The 22,278-nt window shown below is 47.0% G+C and overlaps 1 protein-coding gene across 4 annotated transcripts in view; it reads right to left on the bottom strand.

Annotated features, from left to right (window-relative positions):
• Tbc1d22a (TBC1 domain family member 22A) overlaps window positions 1–22,278 on the bottom strand; it is a 333,288-nt gene that overhangs the window by 143,055 nt on the left and 167,955 nt on the right. For all 4 annotated transcript variants that reach the window (XM_027396204.2, XM_027396205.2, XM_035440810.1 and 1 more), the window contains exon 11: window positions 7,817–7,944. In XM_027396204.2, the coding sequence (XP_027252005.1) occupies window positions 7,817–7,944 (128 nt within the window). The remainder of the gene's footprint in view (window positions 1–7,816; window positions 7,945–22,278) is intronic.

The raw sequence follows: 22,278 nt of genomic DNA, 5'->3' as shown, positions 1-22,278 counted from the left end.
ATGACCTCAGTTAGTGATAATGGGCTATTTGAACATTTACTGAAGTTACATAGACCTTAAAGCCACCCTACAATGAGACAGGTTCATGCAGATGCATAATCACTATGCAGAGCCAGCTCTTGGCTCCCTTTCCCACTGTACACAGGGACCTGGGTCCCAGAGGAGTCATGTTTTAGTAATAACAGCAGATCTAGGGCTCTTGGGACAGCCAAGAGACACCCAAACTTTAAGTGGACCCTACTTAAGCCTTTTCTTGTGGTTACTTGCACATACAGAAAGCAAGTAAGTCCTTGGTTTTAATCAGCTTACCAAGAGGAAGTCAAGCCTAATAGTCTAGGGGAGCTACAAGGAAGGAGATATGAAACCTAGTCCACTCCATGCCTCAGGCTGATGTCAAGCCTGTGTGCCTGGAGAAGTCCTTATGGGGGTAGCTGAACAAAGCTCAAAGCAAGACCAAGGGAAGAAGTGAAGAAGTAGGAGGTTGGCAGGACCCTGGAGGACGGCACAGCCCCATGAAGATGGGGACACACACATCACCTAAGAGCACAGGCCAGATTGCAGATGTCATTCCTCAAAGAGGAGTTCTACAAGCCCTCTGTAAGCTACTGACTCCTGTCTGGTCCCAGGTGCACAGCAGATCCATCTTTTGTCCCTGCCTGCTCTCATTAAGACAGTATGGCCATCTACAGTGACACTCGTGTCATTCTAAGTACAGATCAATAGTTTGTGAAAGTCAGGCATATCTGTGTCCTACCCCTCGGTGTCCTAGAACAACACGCTGGGAGGGAGACTGGATTCTTCAGGAGTATGTGTTAAGTCCGTGAACACACAGAATTCAACAATTCTCCTTAAAGCTTATGGCTCTTATTTAGGACACAGCCTTAGTTATTATTCTTTGTATGTTCACCTTTCTAATCAAACTGGGAATCTCTCAGGCTGTTCATTTTTAGCAGAGAAATAGGACCTTGGTATGGGGGACTGCCTAGATCCCTGGACAAGTGACCTGCTTGTGATCTGTGCTCAGGAGAAGCAGCCCCACACATGCCAGGATTTAAGTCCTCCTCTGGGGCTCCCTCTAACAGCCCTGGCTTTTTGAACCCTTTGCCCAGACGCCTAAAGAAGTTGCTTAGTAACTCTTCAGATAAAATATTCATGAGTACATCATCTCAGAGATTAGTAGAAACAGGACAGGATCAAAGTCCTTGTGACACTAGGAGAGGCCACCACCTCTAGTATCTCTCACTCCTACAGAACATATCCATAGGACAACCAGCAGCCACTTCTAGCCCTGGATGGGGAATCCTGGACTCAGGTCCTAGGAGATCAACAATTAATTTTAGCTCTAAATCTCTTCACTGAACCCACATGGTAAATGCACGGGTTTCAGAGGCCCATGTCCTATGACATCAGCATGCCTAGCATAGAGAGACTTCTGGTTCTGATCACAGATCCCTGCCACATAGACATCAAGACCAGTACCTACAGGGGAACCCTGTCATCAGATGTAGATGTCATGTGTGCAGATGTTCCTGTGAGGGCAAAGTCTCATACTGCTGGCCTCTAACAGGTCACAATCTGGGCTGCTTGAGGATTCTATGGGGACACCACCTAGTGACTTCCACATTTAGGCTACAAAGTCCTCAAATTCTTCTCAGACTTGCAAATGCAGGCTTTCCTAACCATACCATACAATAGGCATAGGGAGTCTAAGGACATCTACTCAGCTCCAGGAAGCCAGACCTCAACAGAACAAACTATTGTCCCCATTTCTGGACTCTACTGTCATCCTAAAAAGACATTTGTATTCAAATACTCTCTCCTGTGGATGAAGTCTATGCACATGTACACAATATCACATGGACAGCACCTCATGCCCTCCACTCAGGGAATGTCATGCTGCCTTCCTGAGGGGCTCTTGCCAAAGTCACAGCAACAAGCCTCCTCCTGCCATTTTCTTCTAGACCCCTTTTTGCTGCTGAGCCTTGAGATTTCCAAGCCCAGAGTTGCTTCCTAATGACTTCTGCCATATACTTCTTAGAATCAGATGCTATGTGTGGTTGGGGGAGGGTAGAAGAAGAGGCTTTAGAAGCAGGGTATAAGGATGGTGGGACATGGTCAGGATGCCAGATGAGCCTTGGGTCCCACCCAGTTCTCCAGATGAGTAGATCAAGCACTGACCCATCCAGAGTAGGCTGTGGTAAGAGACCACAGAGGTCAAAGGTAGTGACCCAACTACTCTGGTATCTATTTCCTGGTTGACTGTCTTGGTCCAGAGCCCAATGCATAATAGGACCTCCTTGAGGGCCTCAAAAGAGACATGCCAGAAAGCTAACTTGTTAAAAGTAAGGCCTTGATGAATGGATACTTTTCACTCTTCAATTACAAAATGGTATAACCATTCAATTCACCTCAAGAATTAGCTACTATTCTTGTCTAGTTTAAAGCAAGGTCAAAGAAATTTATTCAGAGTGGTTACAGTGGATTGCCACATAGTACTTGTGAGTGATGCTACAGGGAGTCTCCAAGCCCCAAACATGACAAAGTTGGTGATCAAAATAGGGAGAAAGGTGGCAAAGAACAGAAGGGTACTCCAGACACACCCTAAGCTGACGTGATTCCCAGACACAGGGAAGGCTGCTACTGCTGCTCTCAAGGGGCAGGCTCATCCTCTTCCGGCTCCTCCCTACAAACGTAATAGCAGTGAGCCCAGTCTTGCTGAGAGTTCTGTTTCTAAATCCTCACCAGACTGATAGTGATGTATGCTTGCTTCCTGTAGATGAGTAGACATGAAGAGCTTACACTCTCAAATCTTAAAGGGCTTACAAAAAACTGTATTGTAAGGAGACCTGCTTCCTGAGGCTTATTAGATTAACCCAATCCATCAGTTCCAATGCCACCTAAGTCCAGAATCAGTACTGTGGCATCAGGAGGTCCAGGAGTCACTGATGGCTGTCAGCCTGGCACAACAAAGGATGGAGCAGGTTAGGAGCCTGTCTTCAACCCTGGACCCCAGGTGCCCTGATACACATGGTCATACCTCAGGCCAAGTCAGTTGTGACTACCTGCCTCTGGACTCCATGCAAGGTACCACTGGCCCACTACAAACCACCCCAATCACCTTCTTGGACCTATTCTGTGTGGCAGACTGAGCACGAGGTCCCTGTCCTTAGTACCACATTCTGTGTGCTGCTCAACTCCCTTGACTGATGAAGTGCCTGCCCAAGATGCCAGTGCCTGCCTTGGTCATCAGCATATGCATGGCTGATTCTGTCACGTATACCCTTCCCAGGCCAGCTATGAGCTCCTGGGTAGGGATGCTTCCTCCGATACCATGATGTTGTTCCATGTACTCATACAGGCTCTCCACGGAACAGGCATCATGTTAGAGATGACAATGGGAAGACTGGGGGATGGATGGATGTCAACAGCAGACAGGCCTCCTGGGAGCTCAGAAAAAGCTTAGGAAAAACTTAATCAAACTTCATGGCCTGATACTGACAGGCCGAACCCACTGTAAAGTGACTTCTGAGAATCTCCCACCTCCCACACCCCACTCCAAGCTCTGCCAAAATCACTTTCCTTCAAAATCATTGGAGAAGCCTCCATGCTCACTACAAACAAGTATCTGGGGCAGAGCCTCAGCTTAGACCTTCACCCTCCCATGCCTCACTGCTTGACCCTCCTTACATCTGCCTTGAATGTGCCCCAGAATGGCTCCAGCTAGGCCCAGATGTCCTTGGGGCACCCCTCTAAGGACTAAGAGGATGCCCACATACATAAGACCTGAGAATTCTTCATCCCATGCTCCAGGCTACCCTGCCCAGTCTTAGTGCCAACTGCTACTTGAAATACCTGCGACAACAAAATCCTAACATGTAACTACCCACTGCTATGTGAATCACAGAAACTCTGTAGTGTAAGCAATGGTGACTCCACAGTTCCCAGGGACAGGAATCTGCCATTCAGCCTTCGGGGCTTTTCATAGCTTCAGTGGAAGTGTCAGCAAGGACTGGAGTCTCTCAAAGATGGACTGTGGAAGGCCCTCTCTGTCTTCTAGCCCACTCACATGGCTGATGGTGGCCTAGGACTCCAGGTAGCTAAGAACACAATTCTTCACCCTGTGGGAGGCTCTAAGGAGCAACTTATAAGCCAGTGTGAGTACAAACAGAGAAGTCTCAACTACAAAGTGTGCTCTCTGTCTGCTGGAAGCAGTCTCAGGCCTAGTCCACACCAAAGGAGAGACCATTCTAGAAGCCTCCTGTACCCCTAGACTTGTCTCCAACCCCTGAGCACAGCTTTTGAACAAGGAATCTGGAACACAGAAGCACATTCAGATGGACAGGGTTCTGACTCTGGGAAGCACCCACTCTGCATATCCTACAGTTTCTTACTACTGACACATGACTAATGTCCAAACGTGAGTGACCCCATCCCACAAGCCTTTTTAGCAATCCTGTCTAGGTACTGACCTCACCACTCCCTAGAATACTTACTTCATCAGCTCCACTCTCACCAAGCTCATCCAAAATAAAATGTTCTTCAAAGATAGCCTGTTGTGACCTAAGTCCACAGACCACAACTCAAAGCCACTTTTCCTCTGTTGCCTACCTTCCTATGAGAACTGCTTGGCTCTACAGGTCTTTCCACAGCATTGTTCCTAACACCTGAGACAAGGGCAGTGACATAGCATCTGGTTTGTGCTAGGTGCTCTCACTGGCACATGAGCCCTGTCTGCAATAGTCCAAAGGACTGGGGATCAGGAAAGTATTCAATAATATGTGTGAACTAAGTCGCTCATGGATCTCCAAGACTCTTTCCTAAATAGTACCAGGATATTGCTAAGTGCAAGGCAGTCCTGACTCCAGCTACCTTCCAATCCACCTCTCCCTGGGACGGCGAAAATGGCAGTGAGGACAATAAATAAGATGGAGATAGTCCACCTAAAATGTGAGAAAGGATCAGCTGTGAGAGGACACACTCCCAGCAGCAGAACAGGCCATTCTGTATCAGATGACCATCCAAACACACCGCCTTTTGTGCATGCATAAAGCAATGTGTCCTCCATGAGGAAGAGCAGCCTACAGAGCAGGGAAGAGTAAAACAAGATGGATGTCTGAAGTTTCGAGGACAAGATAGGATGGCTGAGCTGGTGAGGACAATGGCCTGGGGCTGGATTAACTGAACTCCACAGCTGCAGCCCAGCAACCAAGGACAAATTCCAGAATTGCTCTTATGGGAAGGGCTTAGTCTGAAGGGGGTACTTCTGGCAAGTCTGGATCATGCTCTATGGAGTACCTCAAAAGAGGCTCTCACAGGCTGAAAATCTTTTAGGAGTGTGGACCACCTACCCAACCCATGTCTCTCACATCTGGTGCCAGCTGCTATGATAGACCACAGAAAATCCTGAGAGTACACACATCTTCCTGCCCCATGCTTGTGCCATCCTAAGACAATTCACTTCATCCATTTCCTGGCCATAGTCTCATCCAGGGCCTGGGGCAGGGTCGACATGTGTCCCAAGAGGATCTTAAGCCACACTATAAGGATGGCCCAGCCAATAGACACCCAGCTGCAGAGAGTGGCTGCTCAATTGTTGTCTGAGGATGGCAGTGTGCTTCCCATGCCAGAAAAGGTACTACAATCCCATGGCTACTCAGTCTTGAAAAATGGAAGCACTCTGATTTTCAAGTGGGAAAAGCTTTATGACCAGGGTCTTGTCAGTTCAAGAATGAGCACATGGTACAAATGAGTTGATATATGACAAAATTAAATTACAGGAAAATTAATACAATGAAGAGGTCATAAGTATACTCAAAGTTTGAATGACAGCTGAGCACTTCAGAGAAATAGTGCGGGACACTGGCAAGCTGATCCATCTTCTGTCTGTTCAAGGTGTGATTGACTCTATACCTGCTTTATTTGTAATGGGACAGAATTACAAGGAACTCTGAGCTTAATGAGCAGGGCCTGGGTCATGAATGGCCAAAGCAATCACGGGAATGAGAGCATTTGCAATTTACAGGATATTAGGTTTTGTTTCCTGTCATCCAGCAGGGAGCCAATCGATGCACTCGACTGACAGCTACTTTAGCCAAACAGCTCCAAGTAAGGCTTTACTTCCCAGCTAATATTACTGAATTGAAATTCTGTAGCTGCCAAGTCCTGAATAGAAACTCTATGAATCAGGAACATGTTCTGCCATGAAAAGCACCAAGTGACACAGCCCACAGAACATTACCATATAGGCCTCCATGATGGATGGTACCACAGCACACAGGAGGCAGAGCAGACAGAAGGGCTATTTTGATATCATGGGCTATTTGCTGCCTCAGCCAAACACCTGACAAAAGCAGATTTAGGGAGGGAGGGTCTATTCTTGCTCAAAGTTTAAGGAGACAGCCCACCATGCTGGGGAAGTCTTAGTGGCAGGAGCGGGAAGCAGCTAGTCACATGACATCTGCAGTCAGGAAGCAGAGAGCAATGGATGCTGAGGCTCAGATCCCCTTCTCCTCTTCATTTAGTCTGTCAGTTGGGGTGAGTCTTCCAAACTCAACCTAACCTACATATGCCCTCATAGACTGCCCAGAAGCTAACCTAATGCAAATATTCTCACAAGTAGGCCCAGAGGCTATCCTCTAGGTAACTTTAGAGCCTTTCGAGTTGACAGCATTGACCATCATAATAGGTATTTGAGAAAAAACAAAACAGATATCCACAAAACCCACATATCCAGTGTGGGGTACACAATACACCATCAGCACCTAGAACAAAGGGTGATGCTATCATTCAAGGAGGTTCCAAGCTCAGGTGGAGATAGTTGACACAGGGGCCCAACAGCACCCTGGTCTGAGAGAAAGATGCAGCATCTAGAACACCGTCCTGTGAATTGCTAAACCAAAGACACCCTAAAGACTTAGTCTTGCTGTGCAAGAGCCCTACCTCTGCCAATCTCTATATGCACATGTACAATGCTCTAATGCTGAGCCCATCCAAAGCCTGGACACATGCCACCTTGTGCTAAAAACCTGTTACCTGGAGCCCTGTCTTCTAGACCTGCCCCCAGCACCACTGCAGTGCCCTCTTTGCAAAGCCCTGGTACACAGCCCAAGAAGGGCTCTCACAGCAGAGAAGACCTGACTCTTCTACTGTAAGGAAGAAAACTCACCTGGTGCTTCCTTCCCAGCTCTCTGTGGAGATCTGATGCCTCACCCCAGGCCATGGTGCCTAGAGCTGCTGCTAAAAGCCAGTACCTACCCCCCATAGCATAGGCCAGCTTCAGCAGGCCTCACACACAAAATGAAGAGGCTAGAATAAGCAATGGACACTCAAGGGAGCCAAGGCAGCTTCTTCCAGAAAACTCAATCTCCTGAAGACATGAATTTAATCAAAATTGGTGAAGAGTAGAAAATTTCATATTGTGCTGCATCTGTCTGAGGATTTCTTTAAATCTTTATTGTAAGTAACTCAGAACATAGACAACATGTGAGTCCCGAGTGTGAATTTTCTGGAAGAGTTGCTTGGATGTACAGAGCGGGTACATGATTACTCGGCCATACTTACAGTTTGACTCTTGCTTAAAATGCTTAAAATGCAAATTGCCAGTGAGAATGGGAGAGACTGTCACCAACCAGCAGGAGTGTAATCAGGTGACAAAGAGAACCTTATAAAGTCCTCTTGCCTGTTCAACATATAGTCAGATGGCAGGAACATCGGGCTAGACTTTTTAAAGACCTTGTTGCATGGAAAGGATACTCTGCAGAGAATCCAATATAGGGGGAGGCAAAGTGGGGGCAGGGCCATAAGGTGGGGGGCTCACCTGGTAGGTGTCCCATAGACGGATGGTGCAACGCAGGGGCAGTTCCCTCATCAGCAGGTTGTTCATCCAGCGGAAGGCAAACTGCAGGTATCGCACTTCGTGCCCGTCCAGATGGCGATGGACTCGCTCTGTACAACACAAGCACAGGCTGTCAGGGAAGCCTCAAGCAAAGGATCAGTTCTATTATGGTAGGATTCCACAGTCCACTCTTCGAGAAGAAAACAAATAAGGGGCCAGAGAGAAAGCTCTGTGGTTAACAACACTTATTGCTCTTTTAGACAGAGGACCTGGGTTCAATGTCCAGCACCCAGACAGCAGTTCACAACCATTTGCAACTCCAGTTCCAGGTAACTCAATACCCTCTTCTGACCTATAGGGGCACCAGGCATAAACATGATGTACAGACACACATGCAGGAAAAGTACCCATGTGCATAAAATGAGTAACTTTTTTAAAAAGAGAATAATGATGGTGACAAGGATGGTAATAATTGTGATGATTCAAAGAGTTAACAGCTGTGTCAGGTATATGTGCACATTTGGGGATCTTCACACCCCAATACCCAGGAAGAAAAGAGAGTTCATACATATGGGGAGTACAAATTAAGAAACACATGGCTCCAGAGGTGAGTGCCAGTCTCTACAGTGAAGAGGTTAAAAGAGAGATGAGGAACTGAGCCATCAAGCTCCTAGAGCTCCCATCCTCACCTGGGTGCCATTCCACTTACACCCAGACCCAGCAGAACTTTCCCTGTATAGACCAGGCAGCCTCTAGGTGCAGGGCAAAGTACTAAAAACAACTGGGCTTCACAAAGAGCCAGGTTCCTCCAAACACTGTCCCCAAAGCATGGACTGTCTTAGAGTTACTATCAATGAGATAAGACAATATGACCAAATGTAACTTGGGGAAAGAAGGCTTTATTTCACTCCCAGCTCCATATTAATAGTTCATCATCAAAGGCAATGAGGGCAGGAACTAGAGCGGGGCAGGAACCTCATGGCAGGAGCTGATGCAGAGGCTATGGAAGAGTGCTGCTTACTGACTTGCTCCCCATAGCTTTCCCAGCCTGCTTTCTTGCAGAACCCAGGACCACAAGCCCAGGGCTGGCACCACCCACAATGGGTTGGGTCCTCCCCCATCAATTACTAATTAAGAAAATGCCGTAAAGCCAGATCTTATAGAGGCTTTTTCTCAATTGAGGTTAACTCCTTTCAGATAACTATAGGTTTTATCAAGTTGATATAAAACTAGTTGCTACAGACCCCTACCAGTTAGGTCCTGGCAATGCCTCAGAAGCAAGGCTTTCGCAACCACTAAAGGCAGAAACCCTGTCCCGCATCTTACAGATGACCTACACACATCAGTGTAAGAATGGACACACTTAGCCATGCTGCCGTGGTTGGGAGGTAGTCAGGCCCACAGGAGGTTATGAAAGGCTGGCCTTAGAAAAAAAGCAAGGCCTCAGCGGGAAAGCAGTTCCTGCATTCTCTGCTCACTGCTATCCTTAGCTAACCAGAATACAAACACACACTGGGGCATGATGCTAATGGCACTGAGTAACAGTTTGGTGGTGCTTTGTCCCCTCAGGGTGCATGTGCTCTCTAGGCTGGGTCCTTGTATGTAGTAGAAGAGGCAGTGAAACCTTTAAGAACTATGGCCTTGGAGGAGTCCTTATGTTAAGGAACTGCCCTCAGAAGGGACTAATGCAGTTCTTACAGCTCCCTGGTTGTTCTCACAAGAGGGCTGTTACTAAAGAAAAGCCTGGTTGCTTTCTGCCCTCCTCTTTGGCTCCTGTTTTGCAGCATGAGCTGTTCCTCTCACAACTTTACCACCACTGTGATGCCACATATCCTCATCAGAGATGAACTGATGCCAGTGTCCTATGCTTGGATCTCTGGAACTGAGCTAAGTTAACCCCTTTGCCTTGTAAGTAAGCAGGTTCTAGTATTTCGTTATAGTATCAGAACCCAGGAAAGGACACTGGGTGAGTGATGGCCTTATGACCCCAGGAAAGGACACTGGGTAGGTGATAGCCCTGAGACCGCAGGCAGCAAAGAACACTGGGTGGATGATGGCCTTATGACCCCAGGAAAGGACACTGGATATGTGATGGCTTTATGACCCCAGGAAAGGACATTGGGTAGGTGATGGCCTTATGAACCCAGGAAAGGGCTCCTGGACTAAGAAGCAGAAGGACCCAGCGGTCCCTGTGTATCTGCCACAAGCTGTTTCTGAGGAAAAGCCTTAAGAACCAGGGTCCCAGGCCCAGCAGGAAGAGACCCAACTCTACCATGCTGGGCAGTGGGGCTGCCTGCATGGTGGCCCTTCCTTCCCGTTGGTACCACTCACTGCAGATGCTCAGCTTGCATACAGGAGTTTACCTGGATTCTGCTTACTAAAGACATCTGACACAGACCTGTGCTAACAGGACTAATAGGCTTCTTGATTTTGAACACGTAATTTTTAAAAAAAGAAGACAAAAAATTATTTCAAGCCTGAAATTAGCTGTAGTTACTAAACTGACAGAAAGATCCAAGGGCCCAAGTGAATCTTCATCCCAGCAACCTATGCAGTTCCCCAAGGGCACATCCTGCTGGGACAGCAGAAGCCTGGGCTGTGGCCCAACACACTGAAGCGGGGCGCTACAGTTGATGTGAAATTCAAATCTGATGAACATTTGCAAACCAGCAGTTTAGAAAATGACTAAATTAACTTAACAAAGTTCTTTCTACACAGGAGCATGAGGAATGAGCTCTCATGAATATGCAGGTGGCTGCTTAGGAACCCACAGGCCCAAGGGTGATGGCAACACTAGGGAGGAAACCCCAACACCTGGAGACAGCAGGCAATGAGGGCAGGCTGACTGACAACCTTCTGCTGGTATCAGAAGGACCTGCTGCCAGAGCAGGTGCACCAGGCAGGTGCCCCCGTTCCACTGGCCATTTCCAGCCACAGTGATCCACTGTTATCAGGCTACAGTGGGTCTCACTTCTACCTTCACTAGTTCACAGCTCGTCAGCTGTCCTAGAGACAGCAGTGCAGGGATCAGCAGCCACTCCATCATCCCCACCTCAGACAGACTCGCTGGGTAACTGCCAGGTCTTCATGGATAGACCAAACTTCAATAAGGGCAGAGAGGGTCTCCTTGGAGACTGTGTGAAAGGAGCAGCTGATGCTGGAGCTCTCCCTTGAAGACTCAGAAAGCGTAAAGTGGCAAAAGCAAGCCTACACAGGGCCTTACATCCAGAAGCCACAGCCTTCTCTGCTGGCTCCATTCTGCCCCTAGTACCAGCAGCCCACCTGCAGAGAAGGTCACAATCTTAGGACCTGGAGAACAAATAGTTCTAACATGTACCCCGGAGGCAGGCAGCACTTTTCTAAGACAAACTGGCCAGAAACTGCTCTGAAAAATTGAACACATATTTCTGGACTATCTATCATTGAAGTAACCTAGTAGAAGAGTGAAAATCAACCCTCCCTGCCCTATACAAGGGACTAGCAAACTGCAGCCTCTCTCCCACCCCACTCCCACAAGTAGGGCTGACTTGGTAAGGGGCAGATTCTACCAGGAGTGCATGATAGTCCCCAGGTGTGGCCACCTTCCTTTGCAGAGCACCAAACCTGCACAATGACCACAACACTGACAGCGTTAACTACATAAGGCACAGGTCAAGCCCTACAGGGGAAGGCCCGTTGTCCATCAGTCCCCATTGAGAATACACAAGGGGCTGTCCACCAGGGCTGCCTTCGAAACCAAGCCACTGGAGGGTAAGCTGTTCCTCCCCTCCAAGAGCCATGCAGGACAAGTCTGGCACCTCTCAGCTGCCATGACACCAGGCTTCTGAGCACTTGGCCTTCTCTTCTGCTCAACATAGGACCTTGATCTATTTGGAGTTTGCTAAAGGGTAAACACAGACCATGAGGACCCCTGTAAGCATCTGTGGCCAGTGTTCTGCTGGGTGTCCTAAACACTGCCAGGTGGAACCCCTGACTCCAGCAGATGGAATGTTTACCCTGGAGCAACCTGGACAGTGTCCTTGTTCATAGGGAAGCCACCACTTTTCACCGACTGCATGCTACTTGGGAAGCAGGTGATGAATGATAAAGTGGACCAGCCACCAGCTCTTCAGCCAGCTTCTAATGTGCATAGTGAGCCTCGGAAGGGCTGCCTCCTACTTTGAATATGGTGTAAGGTGGACCACTGAACTCAACACACATTACAGCTGCGAGTGTGTGTGCTGAAATGATCCATTTCCCCTGTGTTATAAGCAGCCACAAGCACATGCTCTCTAACTGATAAAGGAACCTGCTCAGCAATAACTCTAAAACCAGGACTTCCATTTCACTGGTAATCAGGGTTCAAGCATAATGAACAAGTGGGCAGATATAATTACTGCCATCTTTCAAGCCAAAACATCTTGTATGGCAGGGCAAGGTGCACTTCTGTAAAGTCATCAGAAGGGACAGTAGCCAGAGCCTGCAGAGTGCTCTCCTCTGTGCATTTAATAGTGGGCCCATGAGCTGAAATCCTGCAGAAAACATCTAGTCTTCTAGACTTAAAGTGCAAGTAAATTATGCAAACACACTGCATGCTGGAGCTCCCACTACAGGTTAGCAGTATTGATGTGGGACCAGGCAACACAGATTTATTTGCGCAAGAGCATACACAATGGCCCACATTTAGATACCTGACAAAGAAATCTTTTAATCCCTATGCTGAGCTGAGGGCAGACTGAACACTGCCTACTTTTGCTGGGCCTGGCTTGAATGGGTTTTGATTAAAGGCAAAGATTCCAATCCTCTCATCAGGAGGACAAAAAAAAAAAAAAAAAAAAAAAAAAAAAAAAACACAGAAACAAAAGCAACTGACAGTCAACACGGGGCCACTGCAATGGAAAAGTTGTTCTCTACAGCAGGAAAAGTTGGGTCCCAAATGGGCACTGCACCCAGCACATCTGCCAACTAGAGGACCTGGGCACCTGCTGTGCCATGGTGACAGGATAGGGGCAGAAACAAGAACCAGAGAGGAAGCCTAATCTCAGAAAACCATACTGGAGGTGATGACAGCAGCAACCACCTTCCCTGAGAACCGTCAGGGAGCTTCCCCTCAGCAATGCCAGTGACCCAACCCTCCAACAGAGTGTGCTCAGAAAAATGACAGGAGGGTGGGAAGTGGGAGAAGTCACCACAGATGGCCTATAGGAAATAAGGGCTATGGAGGCATATAGGCCAGGGCTGTTCAAACCAGGGCTATGGAGACTAGGGCTGTGAATACCGGGACTCTGGAAACCAGGCCTAAGCAAAGTGGCCTACCTTCCAACACCAAACAGAAGTACATCTTACTAGCTCAGGACTCCAGCCAAAGAAGGAGCTCTCACTCCCTCCTGGCCTAAAGGGGTAGGGGAGTGAAGTAAGGCCCCAAAGATGGATTGAAAGGGCATTTGGGCCAGCCCTGAAGCACAGGCCAGGCTTTGTTTTGTTCCTGGGGATGATAATCCGGTTCAGGAACATCAGAATGTCGGGGCAGTGCCTATGAACACAAGTGAGCTGCACTACCACATAACAAGCTGCAACACTTCCCACAAACATACCACTACACTCTAATAACGGTCAAATAACCTCCTCGGGGGGGGGGAAAAAATTCTTTCCCTCAGAAATTGTAATGGAAATCAATAGGAAGTGAGATTTATTTAGAAAATTTTAACACCATTTCAGAAATGTGCTGATCAGGCAAAGAGAGAAATCCCAACATCCTTGCTGCTGTTTCTGAGCCAAAAACTCAGGAGCCGATCCTAGGACCAGAGAGGCTGAAGGGGCTTCCCACCTCTCAAAGGCTTCCCAGGAGCCCAGGAGGTATAATAAGAGCCAGGAAAGTTGGCTTCCCAGAGATGTGTCTGCAGCCTCACTCACATCACACCTGCTATGTGATGAGTTTCAACAGACCCTGTGCCTGGAACTGACAAGGAGCGCGGAAAACCTTGCAATGTCTCTGTTCCACTAATGGAGTTCCTGGTGGGTACTAGACAGCTCCAGAATAGGAACTGGTCACCTAAAACCAGAAGCTTTGCTGGATCCTGAGGAGAGAGGAGTTGAAGAGTGAGTGCCACTACCCACCCAAGATACAGCTGCCCTCGCCCACAACATACCCCATAGGAGCTCCCAGCAGAAAACTTTGTGGAGCCACCTTGGAGGCAAGAACTGTGATGCAGTGGAGAGGTGATGATCCTGATACTGCAGGAACAGGCATGAAACTCCACAGAACCATAACTCTACCCCAGGCATCTCTTTGTTGAGTTAATCACCCTGGCCCATGCCCCCATAATAAAACTGTAACCATGAGTATGTGCTTACTGGATCTTAAGAGCCACTCCAAAGAGCTAGCCAGGCTTAGGGCTGAGGACACTGTTGAATTTTGAGCCAGTCAGTAAGAAATGAACACGGCCTGGGTACCACAATGTGGTTGGTATCTGAGAGGAGGGTGGTCATGGTGGCTTTATCCTGTGATGTGTAAACTCTGATTTTAATTCCAGATTGATAGCATCAGGAGTATGGTGGACACCAGGATGGGCATACAGAGAGTAAATATACTTGCCACCACCAAATGGTCCAATAGGCTGATATCCCCAACAGACCTTAGGGTAGAGGACAAATACATTTCTTCAAAACAAGTCATTTGAACATGGCCAACAAGGCACACAACTGCTGACTAGTTACTGAGGACAGTCAGAACCAGAAGGCATGTTTCAAGGCAGGCAAGCCTTCCATAGTCAATTTAGCTCCAGAAAGGAAGGGGCCACAGCATACTCGGTCCTGGGACTTGAGGAAAGGAGACAATACCTCCCACTCTTGGGACCCCGGTGAGCCTGAGCTCAGAATATAATTAAGCCTCCTGGCAAGCTGTACAGCATCAGCATGTACCTGACACCGCAGCACACAATCTTCTTATCTCTGGAGAGGCATTAAGGTCTATTTTTTGACAGTAACATAATCTAAAATACAGGTTCTTCTGGAGCTACACAGAACTGAGGCAACAAGGTATTAGATCACTCTTGCTTCACAGATGTGCTCATAAGCATCTCGATAAGCCCCTCCAAGATAGGGCTGTCACCACACCAGAAGGCAACGACCAATCAGATAGAAAAGGCAGTCCTGATGGCCAGCACTCAGGATGTCTGATGCACTCTCCACAACAGATCAGTGAAGACTGCAGAAGAGAAGGGGAGTAGAGGACAGGGTAGCTGGAAGACAGACCCCATGAGGGCTTAGCTCCTGTATCCTTTCCATTGAGAGAGAGAGAGAGAGAGAGAGAGAGAGAGAGAGAGAGAGAGAGAGAGAGAGAGAGAGAGAGAGAGAGAATTTGCATATACAGAAGTCAGGGGTCACTATCAGGTGGTGCCCTCAATCGCTTTCTACCTTATTTTTATTTGTTTTATTTTGTTTGTTTTTTCAAGACGGGGTTTTTCTGTGTAGCCCTGGCTGCCCTTAAACTCACTGTGTAGACCAGGCTGGCCTAGAGTCCATAGAGATCTACCTCTGCCTCCCAAATGCTAAGATTAAAGGTATGAGCCAACACCGCCCGGTCTCTCCACCTTATTTTTTGGAACACGGTATCTCATAAAACCTGGAGCTCACCAATTCAACTAGGCTTGCTAGCCAGTGAGCCCCAGAGAGCTTCCTAACGCCACTTCCCCATATCTGAGATTAAAGTCATGCATGGCCATGTCTACTTTTTTAACTTGGGTGAGGGAGATCTGAACTCAGGTTTTCGTGCTTACATGGCAACCATTTTACCCACTGAGCCATCTCCCTAGGCCTTGTCCCTTACGACTCTCAAGGGATGACATTGCAAAGATTCAAAAGGGACTCTAGCATTTGGAAAGCAGCTATGCTCACTCTGGATGGAAGCATCTGAAGAGCAACTTTTAATTTTGATATTTGTCCAAATCTCCTTTATACTCCCTGGTTTGTGTGGCTTTCTAAGAAATCTACTCCAATACCTACCACAGCACAAAGGCTGTGTTCCTGCAAGCCACAGAATCTGAGGTTTAAAGCATCTCATTCATTCAAGTTCACTTTTTAATGTTATAAAGACATGCTGCAAGTTCCTTTACATAGTATGTGTGTTCTGCCACTGAATTTCTTTCCCACCTTTGTGGAATGCAATTGCCCATATGTGTGACTCTCTCCAAACACTCTTCCATCCCAGTGATGTTTAGTTCGGTGGCAATAATGAATGGCCTTGATCACCATTCTTGAACTCAGCCAAAGCTGGGCTTGATGTGTTGTCCATCTTGCTGGATGTGTCTAGATATGCCAGGGGCTCTGTGCTTGCCCATAAACTGAAATATCAGCGTGCTCCATTCCTCAGGAAAGTAGGCTGGGATCTTAACTGGGATTGAGTTGAGTGTGTGGTCAGTGAGAGGCAAATGTTATTTAATACCCTGACTTTCTGAGTCTATAGGATGGACTGGGTCATTCTGAATTTCTCTCAGCTGTATTTTGTAGCTTTCATGTTCAGGATGATTGCACCAAGTTTTCCTGAAATAGCTCACATTTTTATGCTACTGTAACCAGTGATGTTCATTCACTCTCAATTGCAAATGTCTGTATATATACTTGTATGCACACACATACCCACAAACATATACAGGTCAGAAGACAACCTTCAGTGCCACACCTGAGGGGGTGCCGTCTACATCCACTGGTTATTTTTGAGATAGGGTCTCTTGCTGTCTGGGAACTCACCAAGTATATAGGCTGGCTGGCCAGTAAGTCCCAGGCATCTACCTGTCTCTGCCTCCACGGCACTAGGATTATAAGCGTGCACCATGATGCCTATTCTTTTCATGTGGATTCTGAGTATCAAACTGAGACCCACCAACTGAGATATCTTCCCAGACTACTCAATTGCTGATTTCTTGTTGCTATTATGCTAAAACACTATTTCTGTGTTTGGCCTGGTGTCCTGAAGCCTTGTGAAACTCTCTTCCAGGTTCTAGTTAGTTCTTTTGTTGCTTCCATCAGCTTTCAAGAGATGAAGGGGTTTCGTTTTTCTTCTTCCAGTGTGAGGGCCGTTCGCATACTGTATGTGCTTCCATTTGCTGGCTTTGCCTCTCTGCACTGGCTGGACTCCCTGTATGCACACTGAATAGAAGTAGTGAGAATGCACAGGCCTGGAGAAAGCATTCAGACTCACATCATTTGTATGAGTTCAGCTGTGGGCTTTTGCAGAAGCCATCTGCCAGAGTTAGGACGGTCCCCTCCACTCCCAGATTACTGGGGCTTTCATTAAGAACCAACACTGGGCTTTATCAAATGCTTCTCCTGCATACGCTAAGATAATTTTATGGGTCTGTCCTTTTTTTGATATTTTAACATAATGGACTATATCAGAGACGTTTTCAACAGTTAAATTGACCAAGTATTCAAGGATACAGCACACATCACAGTGATATATTATTTTTTAATACAGTATTGAATTTGATTTGCTTAAAGTTTTGTTCAGGATTTTCCCATCTGTGTTCTCAGAGGATACTGGTCTGTACTTTCTTTAAAAGCACCTTTGGTTTGGGAATAAGAGAACCACCATCCTTATAGAATAAAGTGGGAAGCATGTTTCCCTGTTTTATTTCACCAGCAGCCCACATAGAATCAGTTATTCTTTGCTGAATGTTTTCCAATGAAAGCATCTGTGCCTACAATCTTCATTGAAGAAAGAGTCAAACTCCAACTCACTTGCTCTCATGAATGTGGGAACATTCAAGACATCCACTTTCTTCTAGGGTCAGCTGTGTTAACTCTTTTTAGAAAATATATCTGTTTCATAACATTGTCAAATGTATTATCAAAATGTACATGTCAGTCCCTATCTTCTTCATGTTGTATAACTTTGTTGTTAGAAAAATATACCTGTTCCATAACATTGTCAAATGTATTGTCAAAATATGAGCGACCATCCCTACCTTCTTCATGCTTAGGGGATCTGCACAGTGGTAAGTGTCTCATCGCTTATATAGGCAATCTGCCCCCCACCCCCGCAGCCAGCTGACTATAAACATTCATGTATAACAAACTCTTGGATTCACTCCACCTAACTCCCCACCTCAGTTTCTTAAGGCAGGAGCTGAGGTCCCCATTTTTTAACTTGTGTTTCCTACAGGAACAGGTGTCTAGTACTATATGTTTCCCTCTATGCACTGCTTGGTCTGCGTTTTATAAATTCTCTATCACTGTATTTCTGAATATTTCTGATCACTTCAAAATATCTCCTAACATAATTTTAATTTCTCCTATGGTCACAGGGTTAAATTACAGGTGTATGAATTGCTTTAGAAATCATTGGTCATCTCCCAGGTATCATACATATTTCTACACTAGTTCCACTGTTCTCAGAGAGTGTACCTCATATTCCTTAAGTCCTCTAAGACTCATTGAGACATCTTCTGTGCAAATGTGTGTGGTAAGATGTACACCTTTAGAGTGTTCTAGAAGCCAAGCAGATGCAGTTTACTGACAGTGCTGTTCAGGTGCTCTGTGTCCTTACTGGTTCTCTGTCTCCCTGCTCTATTGTTCAAGGAGGAGCAGCCAAAACATGCAACTATAATGTGAATCATCCCATCCATTTATTCTTAAAAGTTTGGAATTTTGTTCTAGATATTTTGAAACTCTATCAATACATTCAGTAAGACTTAGTAGTAGGGGTAGCTGACCAACTTTTGCTCTTATAAAATGACCTTCTACAAAATGTTTTATGTATATTATATATAAAGGTTTCCATAGAATATAAGTACATATATGGTTATACTACTAAAAGATTATATTCCTCATTCTTAATGCTGTTTGACTTTGAACAGCGACGTTCATTTGTTTAGAGTGGTGTGTGCATCATATACTTTTAAATGTCTTAGTATTTAAGAGGAAATTCTTCCATGCATCACAAAAGTGGATCCTGCTTTTTAGGCTAGTCTTACAGACTTGCCTTTTGATTGGTAAGGCCATCAGAATGTGCTTCTCTGCATGCTGAGCTGGACCATGGGGTGTTACTCCTGGTGCTCCATTTGTTCCATCATTTTTTGCTCACCTTTCACACTCTTTTTCTTGACTTCCTGTAGTAAGCACATCATCCATATGATTCCACTTTGCCTCCTGTACAGCTCACTGGCCACAGCTCAGCTATCCTGTTACCTCAGAGTTCGTAGCCTAGGTGCCTTGTCAGTGCACCATTGTGTGTTTCACACACCCTAGCATGGAGTATGAGTTCCTCTGACCCCAATCTGTTCCTCCCCTGCCGGCATGGTGCTTGTGCTTTCTTGGTTTTCCTCCATCCTCTCCACATGGTTGTGGTCATTGTCACTGTTTCTGTTTTAACTTTCTAGCTCCTCCTGCTCTCTTTGGGATTCTTTTAACTTTTATCTAAAAGTGTTAATCTGGCCTCCATTTCTGGGGATGCTTTGGAGGGGGGCTAGCAACTTTGGAGTTCTTCTTTCAGTGGGTTGGACATGTGGCTCTGCTGCTGTCTGAGATGCTCCTAAGACATCTGCCATGGCCTTGACACTTTTCCGGCTCCCTGCTGGTTTTCTTTCTTTTTCAGTGGCTTTAAGCACTGTGTCTATGAGGTGACTTGGTCTGCCTGTCTTGTATTTCATGCTCCATGTCCACTTGACTTTGTGGTTCTCTGGATTAACAGCTTCTAGTGTTTTCCAAAAAGGCAGTACATTTACTTCTCCCAGAATGTTCTTCCTATTCCCCAAAAGTGGACACCAATTACAGGTACATGGGCTGCTAGAACCTTCCTTGAGGACACAGGTACCATTTCCATTGTCTTCCTCCTTGTTCTATCATTCAGCATAGACTCAAGCTTCTGAGCCTATGGGCTCATGGAGATTCTCCAGAATATAATATCCTATAATCCCTCACAGTGTGTTTTCCATTTGTTTCACTGAAGTCTTCATCTTTATAAACTCAGTGGGGACCATTCTGACATCTTCAGTCTCTGCTTGGCATGATCTCTATGTCCCCATGGTTGCAATCGTCGTCTTGGTGTCACTGTCTAACTAGTCCAACTCTCGTCAATCACTGCCTCAATGTCACTGTCTAGCCAGTCCAGCCCTTGTTCTGACATCTGGCTAGCTGTAGTTCCCTGCACCACCACTACCACCCCAGCCGTGCCAGGCAGTACCCATGTGAGGTGGTGCTGGGGACTCTGTGCTGTTGGGTACTGAACTTTTGTCTTCTCATTGTTTTTAAATTGTCACCTGGGGCACTTTAATTGTCTTTTTTTGTGGCTTTGGGCAGAGGAGTGCCTGGGTTTGTCCCCTCCATGCTAAGGCAAACCCTCCTGACCTCTATCCAGGGTTCATAACTGGATACATTCCCAGCTCGGACTTATTCCCACATGAGGGCTTCTGGCCTTGTCATTGTGTCCATCCTTGAGAGACCCATGGTGCACGCTTTACATACTGCACTTCCCGTCTTCCTCAAACTGTTATCTGAACACAGTAACCACCAGGGTCCCAGCTCATTGTGCCCAGACACAATAACCACAAACTCAGTTAGACGCCAGAAACTGATGACAACACAGTCTTTGTGGTCCAGTTTTGAAGTGGGACCTCAGAAAGCTGCAAACAGAGGTGAGTTTTCATCTAGGGGCTGGCCTGGAAAAGAATCTGTTCCAGCTTAACTGAACAAAGTGGTTGACAAAATCCACTTGCTTACCCACTGGATGATCCAAGGCCCAAGCTCTGTGCTGCCTGCTGGCTGAGGCCACCTGCAGATCCTGACTGTGCGGGCTTCTCCAATCAGCTGCTTACATCAGGAGCAAGGAGCATGCCTAGCATCACTCTGCAATGTGGAACCTCAGTTGTTGAGACAGACATCCCCCCAGCACTGCCATCAAGACACAGGTGACACCAGAACTACAGAAGAGCTCATTTCTTGGAGACAGGAGTACCACTAGGCATGACACAGCTCCATGGGACCACCTCAGGGTCCATCCGTTTCATTCACTTCATACCTGCTCCCCTCTGTAGCATGGCACAAAGGAGGGAGCTTGACTTACCAGAGTCCAGCTCAGAAGAAAGCCAAGACTGTGAGTGAGAGGATCAGGCCCATTCTGCCAGACAGGCAGCTCCAAATGACAGACTAAGACCCTAATACAACAAGAAAGACATGGAGAAACTCCCAGCCAAACAAGCATAGAAGCCCCAGACGCATGACAGGTCGGCTCCTCAGAGTCAGCCCATACACAGCTACAGTGAGGCAGAAGCAGCCAAGTTCTCTGGATACACTCGCCTCTGCTGAACCAGCTTAATGCTGAGAGCATAGCTACTGCAAAACTGTCTGAGCTGCAACCTAGACCCACAACCTCCCCATGCCTGGTGCCAGTGTCAGCTCACCCTTCAGACTCAGACACACATTACAGCCCTCCCCGCTCCTGACTTCCCTGTCCCCCACAGAGCCCAGTGCTTGGAGTCTGGAGCCTAGAGAAGGGACAGGAGCATCTGTAACTACTGCTAGCCTTGGTAACCAGCATGACACCTCACCATGAAACTCTGGGCTCCTTTCCAGGTTCAGAACCCAAGGAACAAGACATAGGAAAAAAAAAAATGTGCATGTCAGCAGGAGGGTTAGATGGACAGACCAGCAACTGCAGGGGAAAGGACCAACGCTCATGAAGGAGGTTGTTCAGGTGGTGGGATGGGGCATTTTCAAAGTACTGTGTAATGAACACCCACATGGAAGCCCCTAGCAGTACCTGAATGTCACCATTCACCTTTCGTGCTGACCCAGAGCCTCAGGGGTCAGACCCTTCTGTGACGATCCAGCATACCAGCAACACTAAGACCTGGCCACAGGACCTGAAAGTCAGGGACACCAGAGATGCTGGGACACACATGCCAGCCCCACCTACTGCATGACAGCCTCTAGGAGTGCAACCTCACAGCACAGTTATTCTTGGGCAGCACCAGTGATTTTCAATGGTCCACAAAGCTACCACAATTTGAAGCAGCATCTAGAAAGCTGACCATCTCAGCAGCAGGTGGTCAGCAAGCCAAAGGACATCTAAGCACTTAGCTCCTGAGCTCTGGTTTCATATGAATAAATGTATGTTTGAGAATTTGCTAAAGATGTCACTTTGAAGGGCAGCTTCACTCATAGTCATTATCACAGGCAAAGATCTAAGTGGGACAGACAGATGCCTAATTCTGACAGAAAAGAAAGGTCTCCCTGTCCCAGTGCTAAAAATCCAACCCTAGATGCTACCCATGTAATTCTGTCCTGTAGCTTCTATCACTGACATCAATGGCAGGTGGCTCTGGTTCCCTTCTGTCCAGGGGCTTATATGCCCTGGCCTTCCTGGGTGACAAGGAAAGTTTCCCCCAAGGAAAATTAAGTTAAGTCTTGGCCTCCCACCCCCATGCCTCTCAGGTAATGTGTGAAATCTGAGTCCAGCTCCAGAGCTG

Source organism: Cricetulus griseus, chromosome 2, assembly GCF_003668045.3.
Source record: "Cricetulus griseus strain 17A/GY chromosome 2, alternate assembly CriGri-PICRH-1.0, whole genome shotgun sequence".
NCBI classification, from domain to species: Eukaryota; Metazoa; Chordata; class Mammalia; order Rodentia; family Cricetidae; genus Cricetulus; species Cricetulus griseus.
This window is presented reverse-complemented; position numbering and strand designations above follow the sequence as displayed.